The 17960-nt window shown below is 47.6% G+C and overlaps 1 protein-coding gene across 1 annotated transcript in view; it reads left to right on the top strand.

Moving 5' to 3' along the window:
• The window catches only part of LOC111853984 (probable voltage-dependent N-type calcium channel subunit alpha-1B), a 117418-nt gene that overhangs the window by 27512 nt on the left and 71946 nt on the right, over positions 1-17960 (top strand). Inside the window, exons 6-7 of the mRNA XM_072714731.1 lie at positions 15445-15536; positions 16571-16723. Coding sequence (XP_072570832.1) covers positions 15445-15536; positions 16571-16723 — 245 coding nt within the window. The remainder of the gene's footprint in view (positions 1-15444; positions 15537-16570; positions 16724-17960) is intronic.

Genomic DNA, 17960 nt, shown 5'->3' on the forward strand with positions numbered 1-17960 from the left:
TGTCCTGCTCACTGTGGAGTCTGTGATGTTTTCTATGGCTGCGTGTCTCATTTCTTAGTAATTAAGTGAAATGCTTTGTGAAACATGAGCGAAACTGAATGTGCTCCTCACGCAGAAAGCTGAAATTATGAGGTTTACTTTGTTAAAGGACCATTAATTAAGAGCCTTGTTTCCTAGTCCTTCTGTTTTATGTCCCAGCCTGATTCGCATGAGTAAAGCTCTGAAAAGGGCCTTCATCATATTACTGCTTACAGGGTTGGGCAACACAAATTCAGACGGATGGATATCTGTGCGCAGTTCAGAGCTTGTTATCACAGGGATGTTGCGGTGCTTCTTAGCCTTGTTTATGTGGGACCAGTATCACGAAGCCAGATTTCTTGTTTAGCCAGATAACTTGTCGGAAATTAAGTCTCACCCCATTTTAAATGGGCTTTATCCTCATGCTCTTACATTTAGCCCAGACTACCTGTTTATTCACCTAAGCAAGAAATCCTGCTTTTCGATTCAGGCCCCCTGGTCACCAGAAGTGTACCCTCCAAATGGTGCCTGGAAAAAGGTAACGTCACCAACATCGGTGTCCCCTCAGGACAATCTGAAAGTGGCCTGTTTCCAGTCACCCTGTGATTCACCAGCGGGTTATTATTATGTACTAAGCGACTTTTTAGCCTAATGTGTAAGAAATAAAGCAGCTCCGCTGCCTTTTTAGGTGTAAAACATTGTCAGTGTCAATGGTAGTTTTATATTTTATATTGTCATTAACTCTGGCAGGGTACAGTGACAGTTTTTTATTTCCCAGTTAAGTATAGGGAACCCCAGGGTCGAGCCAAAATAGATGGTTCTCTCACTGCTTTAAATGCAATTTAATACGATGGGGGAGGCGAATGCAACCATATGTGGGAGACCATGAGATACTTATGATTTATTTCTGTTTGCTACATAAACGGTGTTTCACGTTGTTATGAAGCGGGTGGAGACGAGCACATGCTCAAAGATTATACAATTATTATAATGACCTTAAATGACGTATTGAAGCTGATGGGTGAAGGTGGAGCCCTTCTCTGACAGGCCTAGGATGTCAGGATCCCTGAGGACACTTTAAGCTTCGCCTTTAGTGGGCCGAGGACACCGCATCCATCTCGGGGAAAGGAAGGGACCCTATGGCCTCATACAGGACACTGTGTGTCACTAATGAGGAGGAATCCGGGCCAATCAGTGTTGTAGCCAGAAAATACAGAGAGTTGGCGTGATGCATGCGACAGTGCAGTGACGTCAAGGGGCCGACAGCCGTACGGGGTGGGATGTGTGACCTTTTTCTCAGTCCTACCTGGGCCTTAATTACAGAAACACTCGGACTGCAAACCTCAGCAGCTCAGTAGCCTCACTCTTTGCTTCCGAAATGTGGGTTAAGGGTCCGTGAGCTGAAGGATCAGTACTTAAACAAGCGGGGGGGGGGGGGGCGCAACTGCAGAAGCACATCCCTCTCTCTCTCTGTGTCTCTCTCTCTCTCTCTGGCTGTCAATTTACTTAAAACAAGAGCAACATACCCAGCAGGGATAGGGGCAGAGGAATATTTTGTCTTAATTGCTTTTAGACACACTGGGATGTAACGGAGGGGGGAATAAAAAATGGAGCCTGGGATTTCTGGAGCCGTTTTTGTCTGTTTGATGGAAGTTTATGCATTTCAGGAGCAGGTTCTGCTCCGGCTTTGAAATGCTGAGGGGGCTTCAGGGTTTATCTAAGGGGACCAGGGGTGGGGGGCAGGCGCCAAGCCTCTACAGGGGGGCTGTTGGTCACTCCCTGACTTTAGATCATTTATTAATTCATTATTCATACTTAAAGTGCAATCTGCTGGAGTTACCCTCAAATTACAAGCAGCAGTGGGGGGGGGGAGAGAGGCAGATCTCAGTATGGGGGCGAGGGACACTGAGGATGGTCTTCACTGGACCTTGTGTCTGCCAATCAATCAATTAACCAATTGACTGGGTTTTTTTAGTGATCTGTGTCATCTTAAGCAGGGGTTACTAAATGGTCAGAATAAGACAGATTGGTATGACGTGATACACTTAAGCTGTGCCGGTCAGGCCTTCTGCCCAGACACTGCTGCACCCCATTGGCTGTTAGGATGAAAAGCCGCCATCTTTGACGGGCGAGCCGGGCCGTCGCTGGGAGCTATGAGTCACCGCTGGTGATCGGGAAACGTAATGTTAGGCTTTTGCAGAGAGCGCTGAACGGGGGCTCGCTGGTGAAAGACCTGCATTAAGGTGGGTGTGTCAGATGAATATCCCCAGCAAACCAAGATTCCTCCACTGGAGTTCTTCATATTGTATGTAATATTTAACAGTGACAGTGACGGCGGAACATCCTTCACATTCAGAAATCTGCTGGGGTTGTCTGTCACAGAGAAAGATAAGACAGTGACAGTAGGGTTGTAATTATGGTCCAGCCTAATAATGACAACAGTACATCAAGCTCAGTGCTTATGCAGCAGGTCATGTGGTTTAGCTCCGTGTTTTGCAACCCAGTCTGCGGGGACTCCCATATAGTCCATGTTTTTACTCCCTCTGAACTCCCAGCCAATCATGAACACCGAATACCTGCTACAGGCGCATTGGGAGCTGGGAGGGAGCAAAAATGTTAACTGTCTTGGGGTCGCTGAAGACTGGGTTGAGAGACACTGGTTTAGCTTAATCGCTGCACTGGTGTCAAATGGGTCTGGCAAAGTTAATAGGCTGGGAAAAAGGGCAGAGCGCTGTGGGCTGCATCTGTCGTTAACTGGTATAAGTCAGGGTTCGGAGTTTAGCCAGCGTAGGGGCATATGGTGAGAGCACGAAGGGGGGCTTGGTGCAGTGGTCCAAATCTGCCTGCTAGCTGACCTTAGCCTCTCGGTCATGCTGTCATGATGCCTACAGACAAGCTGGGCATCACGCTTCTGTAGCTACGAGTATCTTCAGAGACAACACAAGGTTTCTTGTTGGGGGGGGGGGGGGGGGTGTGCTTTGACCTTAATGTTACAACGCTTCCGGCTTCCTCACGGACAAACCTCAGAATGGGGCCTTTTAGAATGGACCTAACAAGGGCGGCGAATCGCTGACATTGTGCAAAATTGCATCAGTTTCCCGCCCCTGTACAGTGAAAGTGATTAACGATTCATCAGTAGCAGAAATTACAGGACGATTTAAAGAAGGACCTGTTAGTGCTGAGAAGCATTTGGGCTAAACGGGGTTAGGAGTCTTAGGAAATTCAGATAATGAGTGAGAAGAGGGGCAGCTGCCTTAAACAGCTGGGCTGCTTTGTGTCTCTTGTGGCGAGCTATTCAGCCGCTCCCTGTGCTGTATTTGCTCAGGCCTTTGTCCGTATCCAGCCTGCCGACGACACCAGTTAAACGATGCAGATCAAACAGAACGCTGGCATATGAAGCTTTTTGGAAACCACGTGATGTTTAGCCAGAGCCATTTTATTCCACATGCTCGATGAGTTCCTCCCCCACCCGCTTTCCCTTCCATTACGGCTTACTTTGGCACCAACAGAGCGAGAGCAGGTACTAGTGGTGTCTGAATTTCTGATTGGCTGCTATGGGACATCTGACACTCATGTGATTTTTGAATTCTGTGCGTTTTATATGTTATCACTGGCAAGAAATTACATGTTGCATACTGAACCATGTAACCACAATGATAAATTATAAATTCACCCAAAGTCAAAGGGTCAAAGATGATAATCAATGATTTCTGTATGGTATTTTGTCACTTATGTTTATTAGTTTTATCTGACTTACGATGGAGGGAAGGGTTACTATTTATATGCTTTTAAGTAGAGATGAGCAGATTGGTTGCGATTTGGCTTACAGTCCTTCCTGTGCTTAGGGTTATGCTATTATCTGACATGTAGGGTCGGGGGGATGGGGGGGGGGGGGGGAAGGTGGTGGAAGCTGATGACTCAGCGCCTTTTTCATCCCAGCCCTCAATTAGCGTAGGAGTGACTGGGGACACGTTAGCAGTGTGGTGTTAATTAACATCCAGGCTGGCTCGGGGCGGGGGGGTTGAGACAGCATTGCCATTTTCTAGGCAAGTAATTTCAGACATAAGACATTTTGATCGCTGGAATCGAGACCAGTAGCCGTACCAAATACCATGGCCTTTTGCCGTGTACCCCAGCATACCCGGTCAGCCATATTCCCCTATATTCACTTAAAATGTGCAAACTGTTTGGTGTGGTGATCACAGACCATGCTGGAAAAATCCGTGGTTTGCTGATTATAGATCATTGAGTGCTATCTGCCTTGCAGATATCTGATCAATAAATATTAATGTGAAATTGTAAAAATGAATTAACCATAGTCTAAAACTGGTGCATTTTACCTGGTTTTGTATTTTTGTTTGCATCTGAATTTAAGAGCCGCAGTACAATGAGGCGCAGACTGACGCGCACTCTGGTCTAACTCTTGTAAGGAACTAAGCGCCTTTCCCATTGCGTTTGTCAGCGCAGTCGGCGACAGCGCAGTCGGCGTCAGCGCAGTCGGCATCAGCGCAGTCGGCGTCAGCGCAGTCGGCATCAGCGCAGGCGGCATCAGCGCAGGCGGCATCAGCGCAGTCGGCATCAGCGCAGTCGGCGACAGCGCAGTCGGCGTCAGCGCAGTCGGCGTCAGCGCAGTCGGCGTCAGCGCAGGCGGCATCAGCGCAGTCGGCATCAGCGCAGTCGGCGACAGCGCAGTCGGCATCAGCGCAGTCGGCATCAGCGCAGTCGGCATCAGCGCAGTCAGCTCCTTCCATTTGCTCCTTGTCTTGCTTTCAAGAAATTTCATTTTATTTCCAAAGGAGGTTGGAGAATTTACCTGTTTTCTGTGACAGACCGTATTGATTTCTGATTAAGGTACTTGGCAGAAAAACCTTAATTAAACAGGAAGTTTATTTTTTTTTATCAAATAGGGGATCTCTGCTGAGTGGAGGAATTGAAATATACTACCTGACTTTCTTAGATGTTTGCTTCATCGCATAGTGGTTTTGCAAATGAGAGAATCACGCTTATAGGAAAAAGCAGGCAAGCATCTATAGCGGATGCCGGCCAGGTGTGAGCCAGGGGTCCCGATCGCCAGCCTGCCGTGGACGTTTTTTTGTGTCCTTGGTAAATGTCACATCGAATAGTTTCACTAGCGGATACACAGACATTACTAGAGTGTCGGTATCTTCTGCCTTCTATTACTTAGTGCCATAATCAGTATAATCTATGCCCCCCCCCAGATAATTAAAGCTGGATTCTTCTGCTGGCAGGGGGTGGGGGGTGTTTCCCTTCTCAGGAAGCCAGAAGCCCTTGCTTGCTCTTCCTGAGCTGTGTGAGGGAGTGACCACAGTGGTGCACTTCATGGTGGGTGGGGGGTGTAGAGTCCTACAGCTACTTCAAAACATGAAGGGGCCACTAAATAAGATCCTAATTCCTAATTAATGTGCCCCCCATCCCCAGTGCCAGTGGAAACCCCATAACATAATAATTTCAGGCCCCCACATGCAAGCTTCATTTGGGCAGCAGGGGGCAATATGGCGCAGTGACTGGGCCATAGGTTGAGCTTAGGAGTTGAGGGGGAGTGGCAGGATGAGTAGGTGGGGGTGGAGCCCAGTCTGGGTAACTGGGAATGTGATGTGGGGGACGGTTCGAAGGGCAGTGGGTGGTGCGTGTGGGGGAGCATGTCACCTCCACCCCTGCAAATCACAGGCCTTTCCTGCCACGTGCGCGACGGCAATTAAAGATCCTAGTTCCCTCACAGGAAAGCGAGAGATTTTTAGCCCCCCCCCCCATTGTTTGTGTGGTGTTTCCAATGAGAGCTGACCCAGGGGAGCCCAGGGCGCAAACCAGAGCCCTCAAACTCCAGCTTTCATTTACAAAACAAACAAACAGACAGACCACAGCCCGTGGGCACATGCCATGCGTGCGGGTACCTTAGCTGCGTGCCACACATTGGGTCCTTTCATTAAATATGCTTCAGAAAAAGATTATTTTCGCAAAGGTTTAGTAGGCGCAGTTTTTAAACCTATGTGGGTTACGTCGTGTGTTTGTGGGGGTCATACCTCAACCCCTATTTCCACGGCCTCAAATTGAGGCTCACGGTACTGGTGTGAAAACCCAGGAGCCTGTATCTCCAAGCAAGATTTGTTGATTAGCTAGATAACATGTCAGAATTAAGGTACCTCAGTTTAAATGGACTTTTTGTCCACTTGTGTTTAGATATACCTTATACAGAATACCTTAAATTCAGAGAGTTATCTTGCTAACCCGATAACCCAGCTTCACAATGCAGGCTCCAGGTCTGGTTTGTTTCGTCTGGTGTCTATAGTCAGGGCTTGATTTGTCATGGGATGCAAAAATACCATCCTCCTTGAAATATTTTTTCAACTTGACCACTGACAGGAGTGTACCATTTCTGCCATTCAGCACCCACTCAAACAAGGTCAACGAACTAGTACCTGGTCCTAAATTTATGACTTGTAAGTTATGTAAGCAGTTTACATCACCTGGTGGTGCTGACTCTTGGTGTACTGCCATGAGTCTTGTCTTGCTCAGCAGGTGCACTGTAGTAGGAGAACTGCGCCTGAAGAGAACGTTGGCAGATGTATCCACGGAGACGTGCATTCTTTCAGCCAGATCGGTGCTGGTTTGTCATTGCATCACCAACACGACAGACCACCTGTCCTGATCAGCTAGAACGGTGTCCTGGAGCCCATCAGCCTTGCTACAGTGGTGTGCTTTGGCGATGTGTTGTAATGCAACAACCTGGTTTATGATTGGGTGCTGGCAGAACAATGTCAGTGAGGTACAGAAAACTGAGCTTGAACTCTTGCTAATTGGGTAGTGTATTAATGCAGGATCCTAAGGCTTCAGCCTTCACCCAATGAACCGAGACCACCTGTATTAGATTGAGGTTAAGCTCCTTTAATCAGCACTGAGGTCCACTTTTGGGAAAAGCTCACCCCGAGTAAGGAACAGTGAGTCACGTGACACAGGGATTGGTGGAAGGGACTGCTCTCTTGCTTTGGGGATTGGATATGGACAGACAGCCATTTCCCTGTAAGACGGTGGGCATACGCTAAAGACGAAAGGGTGTTGGGTCATAGATAGACTGCAGCTGGATTGGGTATCAGGGTCTGATCACTTTAATAGAGGTGACTTTAGAGAGCTCAGTGTAATAAAAAGACTGGGAACAAGGAATGGATGAAGTGAATGACCACAAAAGGGCATTTGCAGCCTTTGACACAACGTTTTATCCGAGAGCCCAAGCCCGTCGGGATCAATACCAGAGTCCCCGCTGCTTGTCTGCTCTCTGAGGCATAAAGACGCCAGCTCTCACCCGCATCTCTGACGTTAAGATTTTGATTACAGGGCGGAGGGGTGAAGGAACATCAATAGACACGGGAACCCTTCCGGTAAAATCCAAGGAGGTCTGGCAGAGGTCCGGGCTCCTGCCTGGAACCGGGTGAAAGGGTACGAATGTCATGCACATTTCCGGGGCAGATGGGGATTAGCTGAAGGCAAGGAAAACGCTGCGGCTCTATGGGGAAGCTCAGCACAGCTGGGGAGGGCCTTTATTTAATGCGGAGGGTGATGCGGGTAACCCTCCACCCCCTGGGACCCGGATCCAGACGGGGGTTCGAGAGCAATTGGCTTTAGGGAAAGCCAGAGATCAGAGGGCAAGGGATGGGTGACATTGGGGGAGGACAGGAGTCCTTTCTGTCCCATTTGTGTTCTAACTGATATCCTCCTGGGGGTTGGTGTGTGTGGCTCAGCGCATGAAGGCATCTGAAGGTCGCTGGTTTGAATCCCAATCGGGAGAGTGATTTTAGCATCGCACCTCTGAGCGAGGCGCATAATTGGCAGTTGCTCCAGGGACTGTTTGACCCTGCTTTCTCAAAAAAAGTGGATACAAGTATCTGCTTTTTTTTACATTTTATTTATCTGTGTTCTTCCACATGCCCTGCTTGTGTCCATGTGGTTCCTTTAGGACATTTTGTATGTTTGCTGGTAGTCCTGACAGTTCCTGTAGGTTATCTGTGATATTCACTGTGTCCTGTGGTTCTTTATGTAAGACGATCCTCAGCTGCCCGAATTATATTTACATTCTCATCAGTCAGGTTATTACTGCACTGACAGTAAATAAAGGTGTTGTGGTCCCTCCGTAGTATATTAAATTAACCTCAGGATTATTTATTATTCTGGCATATTGTTCGGTGGTTCCCTTGGCAACGCACCTCGTGTCTCTTCAATACGTGCGGGATATTTTATCCGCCCTGGAGTAAAAGGCAGCCTGAACGCTGACGCAGCGGCTGTCGATGCCGCGAGGCCCCTGCGCCGCCACCTCGGACGGCACGCCGAAACTGCCCCGCTTGGCTGTATCCATGACAACGGCAAGCTGGGTCACGTCTCTCGGGGGGGGGGGGGAGACATCAACCCTGACGCGTTAACCCTTTCAGGTGTACTGTCTGCACTCGCAGGTGGTTGAGTTAAAGCCCCTTTTAGGTAAATATGAGGTACTGGTACGCACTGGGTCTGTGGGGAAAGTGCAGTTTTAATGAAATTACGCTTATTTGCCATTTGCACAATTACAGGTTCATAGGAATTCCTTAGTTTTTGCATACCCCCTTCTTTGAGAGACACACAGGAATAAAGCTTGTGGTCTGAACACAGGGGTGCGCCATTTCATTGTGCTGTAAGGGCCTACTGGAGATGTGACGAGTCAGCCAAGGATGGGATTCAAACCAATGACCTTCTGATCTTAGGTAGACAGGCCTAGTATGTCACACAGTGCCCCCATCTTCCAAAATGAGGGCAACTAAGGCTCACAAGAGAGGGAGCCAGGGTGATACTGCCCTTGAAATCTAGTAGGGTGTATTAGTTTTTTTTTATGATAAATGAAAAGGGATAAAATTCCATATATTCTGTGCTGGGATGCCTTAAAGTCTTCAGTTTGATGAGGAAGCAATCTGTGTGTTTGATGGATCTCTGACTGAGAAAGTTTGGTAAAGGAACCTAGTTCGGGTGCAGCCTCTGGCTGGCCTTTTATTTTCATGTGATTCTTTTGTGTGTTAGAGATATAGTCAAGATACTGAACAAATAAAATGAAAGCTTGAATAATATGATGGTGACAGGTTCTTTGGAATCACCTGCAGGTTTGCTGCTGGAGAACATTAACCTCTGTTTTTAACCATTAATTCTTAATGATTCATCATGCCTGACGTGACGTGAGCTGGGTAACGCCATCTCCCGCATGCAGCCGCCATGCTTGTGCGATCACAGCTGACCACCAGGGGGCTCTGCGACGGCCTCTCCCCCTGCCCGTTTGACTAGCCAGTGCAGTTTTTCATTCTTGCGGTTGGTGCCCTTCCTCCGTTTGGAATGTGTGCACAAATAAATGTAAATGTAAGCTTACAGGCCCCCTTCAGACACGCCGGGATGCTTTTAGCTCGGGCTCTTTGTGTGCTTTTACACGGCTCTGATGCTCACATGCAGCTTCTCTTTGCGCTCGACTGTCCATCCTGCATCATTGCATTTCTTCTGCCAACTGTCGTGTCATCTGTGGTGCCCAGTGTGTGTGTGTCCCTTTCACTGGCGCTAATGCGACCTGCCAGCTGTGGCCCCCTGGCTGTAGCTGGCAGCTCCACGGCAACGGAGCGCGGCCAAACGGCACTGCAGCGTGCCTCCCCGCCATCCTTTGCTGACAGATGTGGACTGGGTTTTTGGCGGGGGCGGGGGAGGGGGGGGGTTGGGGGTAGGTTCAGAATATGAGAGGGTGGCAGGGGTCAACACCATGGTGAATTCTCATGAACATTGTGATCAAATTAATTGTTTACTGCAGACACATGTGCTACGTAGCCTATTTGTCCGTGTTGAAGATCCCTGGAGGGGGGAGGGGGGGTGATCACTGGCAGTGCTTATGCGGTGGTGCAACCCCGCCCCACACCCATTACCTCATATGATCTCTGACACGCATGACACTGTTGTCATGGAAAGTAAGGAAGTGCTTTTTAACTGTAAAGAGAAAAACAATGAGGATTGAAGATGCTTCAGAGGTACTGGGACATGGGGACCTGATCCTGGTCCTGATAAGCCACATGTGGCGAGGGTCTGGGCTCTGCTGACGGACAGCACGCACGCACACACGCCTGCTGACGGACAGCACGCACGCACACACACACGCCTGCTGACGGACAGCACGCACGCACACACACACGCCTGCTGACGGACAGCACGCACGCACACACACACGCCTGCTGACGGACAGCACGCACGCACACACACACGCCTGCTGACGGACAGCACGCACACACACACGCCTGCTGACGGACAGCACGCACACACACACACACAGGCCTGCTGACGGACAGCACGCACGCACACACACACGCCTGCTGACGGACAGCACGCACACACACACACACAGGCCTGCTGACGGACAGCACGCACGCACACACACACGCCTGCTGACGGACAGCACGCACGCACACACACACGCCTGCTGACGGACAGCACGCACACACACACGCCTGCTGACGGACAGCACGCACACACACACACACAGGCCTGCTGACGGACAGCACGCACGCACACACACACAGGCCTGCTGACGGACAGCACACACACACACGCCTGCTGACGGACAGCACGCACGCACACACACACGCCTGCTGACGGACAGCACGCACACACACACGCCTGCTGACGGACAGCACGCACGCACACACGCCTGCTGGGAGATGGGAATTAGGCTAGTTTAGTCTGGGCTTATCATTTGGACTATGACCCCTGTCTTCTCCGCCTCGCTCGTTCCTGTCAGATGTGCGTGTGCATGACGGGATTAGATCAACCCGCCGCTGCACTTATCTCTTTCCTTTCTTTTTGTTTTTTTTTCTTCTTTCCGTTCCCCCCCTGGATGTTATGTGCAGCCTTTCAGTCCGTTCCCTGGTAACTGTGGTTTTAACCCGAAGGCCACCTAAGACGATTCAGGCTGAAACATCATGTTATGTAGTAAGCCCCACACTCTTTAAGTTCCTGGATCGATGATTCAGATCTGTTCCAGCTTGTACCAAGAGGTGGCGCTGTGGTTAAGTACATCCATTTACATCCCAGAGGTTGATGCTGTTGAATCCTTGAGTAGACTGCTTTGCCCAAAGTGCTCCAGTAAAATAATAACCTCTGTATGTGGATGGAAAATGTCTCTTGCATAGTGTCAGCTGGGCAATAAAATTGCTGTCTTAATATGCACTTTAATTTCAGAAATCTGTTAAGTGACTGACACTTAATTACAAAGCCACTATGAATTTACCAGTTTACCCACTGGGATTGATAACTGGGGTGGCTCAGTGGTTCAGTAGCAGGGCCCCTCCCCCGATGTGACCTGGTGATCTTCGGTAGCCAGATACTGGTAGTGTTGTAGTCAAGACCGCCTAAACCGAGACCAAGACTTTGCCAAGACCGGAGAGTATCAAGACCAAGACACTGCCGAGACTTGAGGGTACCAAGACCAAGTCCAAGACCAAGACCAAGACACACTAAGGCGAGACCAAGACCAAGACTGGTCGAGACCAAGACCGAAAACAGACTAGGGCTAGAATCGACATCACATTACTCAGATCAACTGTAGAGAAAAAAGGCATTGCTGTAAAGTGTCATTACTCGTTAAATCAAATTCATGTTATCTTTTCAATTATATTGTCCATATGTCCATATGTCTCTCATTTAAAATCTCCCAGATTTGTCATAGTTACTAGGCCTGATGGAAAATAATATTCTCAGGAATCCTCTCCTATAACCATTTTATCCGACCTCGTCAAGGGAAAGAGATGGGATGTACCAGAAAGATGTTCATATTAAGTCTCTTATACCAGGGAGAGAGGCCTCGGTTAAGCTATGAATACGGCTATGTAATGATCCTCTGCTTTGAATTGAAGAGAATGAGCCTCCAGATTGACTTGCACCTCCAAGACCGTGCTCTCTAATGAATGTAAAATACCTAATTTAATTGAATTATAACTATGCTATTAGTGCTGGGCGATAAAACGATCTCGATTTTTTTTTTATCGATAAAAAATAAGGACGATCGCTATTATACACACAGACTATAAAACTCAATCAACCAAATTTGCTCCGTTTTAGAGAATGCGCTGAACAGACAACTCGATGGCCTATCGAGCAGAGGTTTACTGAACGCCAGCACAACAGCCAATCACTGACGACGTAATTTTGCCCATCCTTCCTTAAAGAAGCAATGGGTGCGTTCGACTGCAGCTGACGCAACGTGGAGCGCAAATATCAAATATCACCTGCATGCCGCCTTCACAGATTGGACGATCGGTATGTCTTTCTGATAGGTATGTCTGATGGGTATGTCTTTCTGATGGGTATGTCTGTCTGATTGGTGTGTCTGATCGGTATGTCTTTCTGATGGGTATGTCTGATAGGCATGTCTTTCTGATGGGTATGTCTTTCTGATGGGTATGTCTTTCTGATGGGTATGTCTGATGGGTATGTCTGATGGGTATGTCTGATGGGTATGTCTGATGGGTATGTCTTTCTGATGGGTATGTCTGATGGGTATGTCTTTCTGATAGGCATGTCTTTCTGATGGGTATGTCTGATAGGCATGTCTTTCTGATGGGTATGTCTGTCTGATGGGTATGTCTGTCTGATGGATATGTCTGTCTGTGCATGTCTAATGGGCATGTCTTTCTGATGAGCATGTCTAATGGGCATGTCTTTCTGATGGGCATGTCTTATGGGCATGTCTTTCTGATGGGCATGTCTAATGGGCATGTCTTTCTGATGGGCATGTCTTTCTGATGGGCATGTCTTATGGGCATGTCTTTCTGATGGGTATGTCTGTCTGATGGGTATGTCTGTCTGATGGATATGTCTGTCTGATGGATATGTCTGTCTGATGGGTATGTCTGTCTGATGGGTATGTCTGTCTGATAGGTATGTCTGTCTGATGTGCATGTCTAATGGGCATGTCTTTCTGATGAGCATGTCTAATGGGCATGTCTTTCTGATGGGCATGTCTTATGGGCATGTCTTTCTGATGGGCATGTCTAATGGGCATGTCTTTCTGATGGGCATGTCTTTCTGATGGGCATGTCTTATGGGCATGTCTTTCTGATGGGCATGTCTTTCTGATGGGCATGTCTCATGGGTATGTCTGTCTGATGGGTATGTCTGATTGGTCTTTCTGATGGGCATGTCTGATTGGTCTTTCTGATGGGCATGTCTTTCTGATGGGCATGTCTTTCTGATGGGCATGTCTTTCTGATGGGTATGTCTGATTGGTCTGTCTGATTGGTCTGTCTGATGGATATGTCTGATTGGTCTTTCTGATGGGCATGTCTCATGGGTATGTCTGTCTCATGGGTATGTCTTTCTGATGGGTATGTCTGATTGGTCTGTCTGATGGGTATGTCTGATTGGTCTTTCTGATGGGTATGTCTGATTGGTCTGTCTGATGGGTATGTCTTTCTGATGGGCATGTCTCATGGGTATGTCTGTCTGATGGGTATGTCTGATTGGTCTGTCTGGATATGTCTGATTGGTCTTTCTAATGGGTATGTCTGATTGGTCTGTCTGATGGGTATGTCTTTCTGATGGGCATGTCTCATGGGTATGTCTGTCTGATGGGTATGTCTGATTGGTCTGTCTGATGGATATGTCTGATTGGTCTTTCTGATGGGTATGTCTGATTGGTCTGTCTGATGGGCATGTCTTTCTGATGGGCATGTCTCATGGGTATGTCTGTCTCATGGGTATGTCTGTCTCATGGGTATGTCTGTCTCATGGGTATGTCTGTCTGATGGGTATGTCTGTCTGATTGGTCTTTCTGATGGGTATGTCTGATTGGTCTGTCTGATGGGTATGTCTGATTGGTCTGTCTGATGGGTATGTCTGATTGGTCTGTCTGATGGGTATGTCTGACGATTAAACAAATAAAGCAGCACAACATTACAGTAACTAACAATAAATAAACCACTAACTTACGTGTACTGTTAGAGCATTTATGTAATTTATTTAAACTTTATTTTACCAGTAAATGAACTGAAACCATTTCTCACTGCTTTATGTGCTTTTCGGGAGAAATAGCAGATAACGCATTGGAACTTCCTGGGATACAAACGTCATGCGTGTGACTAAAATCTTCAGCCAATAAGGGCAAAGTTGTGTCGTCACGGAGGCGGTTCCAGTTTGTGCTGCACGGTCTGTCTCAAGTCATCTTGCTCTCGCGAGGATTTTGTACCATGTGACATGGTGACGCGTGGTGACGTTTTGGAACATTTCTTTGCCGACTTCGCTATCATGCGATGTGTATGAAGTGTGTGGACTGTAAAGCACTGTGTCCATTGAGAAAATGTATACAATGTAATGTTTTTAAAGTAGATGCATCTGACTGGTTGCATTTGAATTGAGGCGAGTAATGATACTGTTCTGTAAGGATGTGCTGTTTTCTCTTTTTTCCCCCATCCCATCGAGACCATTATGTCCGAGACCAAGACAAGACCGAGACCAAATAGGGTCGAGACCAAGACAAGACCGAGACAACAAAAAATTGGTCTCGAGACCAAGACCGGTCTCGAGAACTACAGCACTAGATACTGGGCGGGAGCCTGTACCCTCATCTTCTCCAGCCCTTTTGTCTAAAACACGCGTACGCCTTCGTTTAACTTGTAAGCTAAGGATTCTCCAAAGAGATCCAGAGCGTTTGGACCTCCAGGGAATGTGAGTCGCATTCCTGTCTATTTCCGCGGCCAGCGGACACAGGCACTGGGGACAGGTGTGTCCTGAGGTGTCGCCAGATTGGTGTTGGGTCTTACTGTCTATCTGTCAGCGCCACAGAGCCAAAGGCAGAACAGACCGAAAATGAATAGGTGTTCTTTTATCATCTTTTTAATTTGTTCTGTGTTTCTGTTCGATCAATTGTGAGTGTATGACTTGTGGGGGATTGGTGCCCAGACGGGGTGTCCCCAGACGGGGTGTCCCCAGCCTTATGTCCCATGTTGGATAGGCTCCTGACTCACCACAGCCCTACACTGGATGTGAGGTTATTGCAATGGATGAATGATTGAGTGATTGGTGACATTTATTGATTCTTACTATTTATTGTCCACCAGTGACTCATCACAGTTATCGTGGTCAATATTCAGCCGGAGAACATTTTCCCTCCGGAAAGCTCAAAGCCATCGAAATGCCTGCCTGGCATTTTGGATGAGGGGTTGAACCACCCAATCAGGTGTGGAGGAGTTGATCATTGAAGGGAAGTCCTCAGAGGGATTTGTCCAATAGGAAGAGACCATTTCCTACTGCCCTCATAACCGTGCTTTTCATATACATGTCCACTTGGTGATGACCCCTTGGTCACAGGTATGGCTGCCCTTCATGTTGGGACCTGGCATCGCTAACAAAACACTGTTTGTGTCCTTGCAGGATTCTGACTACTTTGGGGTCGCAGTTTGACTTGAGGACACTGAGGGCGGTGCGTGTGCTGAGGCCACTGAAACTGGTGTCAGGGATTCCCAGTAAGTCATGTGCAATGGTCACCACGGGGCTCACTGCTGACTTACAAAGGACGACCAGTTCCCAGCTACACTGACTCACCAATTTGGAAAACAGCACAATAGTTTTGCAGTGAAATAAAAGCTTTAAAACCTTGGAGTAATAATTACTGCAATTAAGTGTTTAGTTTGAACAGAAACCACACTTGCCAGTTTTGGACAGATTAAGTACAGTAATTAATTAGTTCTCAATGTAATAAAACAAAAGAATTGTAATTAAGCAAAAAGCTGCAAAAGAGATAACAAAACTAATGTAATTATTAACATACATTACAATTGTATGTATTATATATCACTTTTTCTTTTAATACTGTTGATCTTAAGGTTTAGATATTAAACATCATTAATTTAAAGGGCAGCATAGCCACTGAACAGTATGAAAAATGGCTTTAGATTGACGAGATAAACATATTGTCATCTCAGTTCATCGAACAGGTCATACATAAAAAGGTGAGTGTGTGATGCAGGTCTGATCAGGTCTGGTGGAGTTTGAAGACCCTGAAGCTTAGGTGGGGGGATGTAGGTTCTTGCAGCTTTGCTAGACTGAGAGCAAAGGCTTCTGGGAAGGGTGTTCAGAGGCATACAAGTAATTACAACCCATCCAGTCCTGGGTGTTGTGGTTGCCATGGCGTGGGAGCCATGGAGACTGTCTGTACAGTTCTCCTGAAGCCATCGCTTCTTTCCAGGGAAAGATGAGATTAGTCATGTTTCCATGGCCTATATCCCCCTGCTCCGGGTAATTTCCAGGCAAAGATAGCGCCCATGGAGAATGTAGGAAGCATGTTCTCGAAGACACGGCCAAAGACACCAAGAGAATCACCAAGTTCATTTGAAGTTCATGACGTTTATGAGCTTGAAACTCATGGAATGGACAGGAGCACAGTTTGGGTTACCAAATGAAGTAAAGCAGATTATGAGCTTCAAAAGCCTGGTGTGTGTGTGTGTGTGTTTCTGTTGGTGCCTCTGTCAATGTGTGAAACCTGCTCTTCTACCTCCAGGCCTGCAGGTGGTGCTGAAGTCAATCATGAAGGCTATGGTGCCACTCCTGCAGATCGGCCTGCTGCTCTTTTTCGCCATCGTCATGTTCGCTATCATCGGCGTGGAGTTCTACATGGGCAAGTTCCACCATACCTGCTTCAAGTTAGACACAAGTACGGTTCCGCCCTGCCCTCCGCTCTGCCCCCCAGATTACACACACCTGTATGACCAGCGAAGGCTCCGGTTTTAAAATCCATCAGACCCTGATGATCTTGGTTTATGGATGAAGTGTCAGTGGAATTGCACAGGTGCTACATAGGAGGAGACTCCACCTCCAAGCTTTCTGCACATCAGTTATTTATTTTTCCCCCCACGTGACTCCAGAATATCAGTCATACTGATAGCAGCTAAATATGGTAACGGACAGACCTGTGTACCCGTGAGTGTGTGTCTGTGCGCGTGTGGGACGTGTATTGCGATCTGTTATCCCTCAGATACTAGATGTGCGCTTTTCAGTGTTTATCGCACTGAATATTTTGTAACAAAACAATAAAAAAGCATTCAGCACAAATAGCAATGGACTATTAAAAGAACAGGGTAGATATTAGATGACACATTAAGTGTTCATCTTTAAATATAAACAGTTTATCTGCGCTGAGTCAGAGCAGGAAATGGACATCATAGCCTCGTCGCCCTTTTGTTAGTTCCCGTTCAGTCCTTTTTCTGGGGGGCATTTTGTGTGTGGGAGACACGGCTGTTTGCAGGACAACATTTTTAATGCACAGATAAGGCAGGCAGGCAGAAGCCTGTTATAAATTTGTTTAAAAAGCCAGAGGCCTCCGAGTGAGAGGGCTGAGAGCAGAAGTACAGATTTCTAGGTCCAGAGCTTCCCCTTTAGGGTGCCGCTGTGGGATTAGACATTGTTATTAAACTGTGCATTTTTTCACTTAAGCAGTTATTGGCTTAGATATTACTCACCAATTAGGGATTCAGGGTTTGACCGTGGGCGGATTAAGTGCTTTGTTTCCTGAACCCTTCTCCAGAGTTTCTGAGTCACTGGTTGCTGGCCGCGGTCAATGTTCGATGTTCGCTGTCAGAACCTGGCATTGAGATGCAGGACTGACCCAGCGAGGTCTGGCTGTGGGACTGTGACCGCCGCACGAGGGCGTGGCTGAGTCATGGGCAGGGGGGTGTAGCTGCTGTATAGCACCACTCTGCATCATGTACCCCCCCACCACCCGAACCAACCTAGACATTCAATTAGATTTAATGAGGAGTACAAAAAAAACACATCGCCACCTAGATTGTTATAAGTCATGTGACAAGCCGACAAGCCACACCCCTATTAAGAAGCTACCTGGTTGTAGATGCAGGGGTATTAACAGGGGCGGGACCACAGGGGCTGAAAGC

The sequence above is a fragment of the Paramormyrops kingsleyae genome, chromosome 7 (genome assembly GCF_048594095.1).
Source record: "Paramormyrops kingsleyae isolate MSU_618 chromosome 7, PKINGS_0.4, whole genome shotgun sequence".
In the NCBI taxonomy this organism is placed as follows: domain Eukaryota; kingdom Metazoa; phylum Chordata; class Actinopteri; order Osteoglossiformes; family Mormyridae; genus Paramormyrops; species Paramormyrops kingsleyae.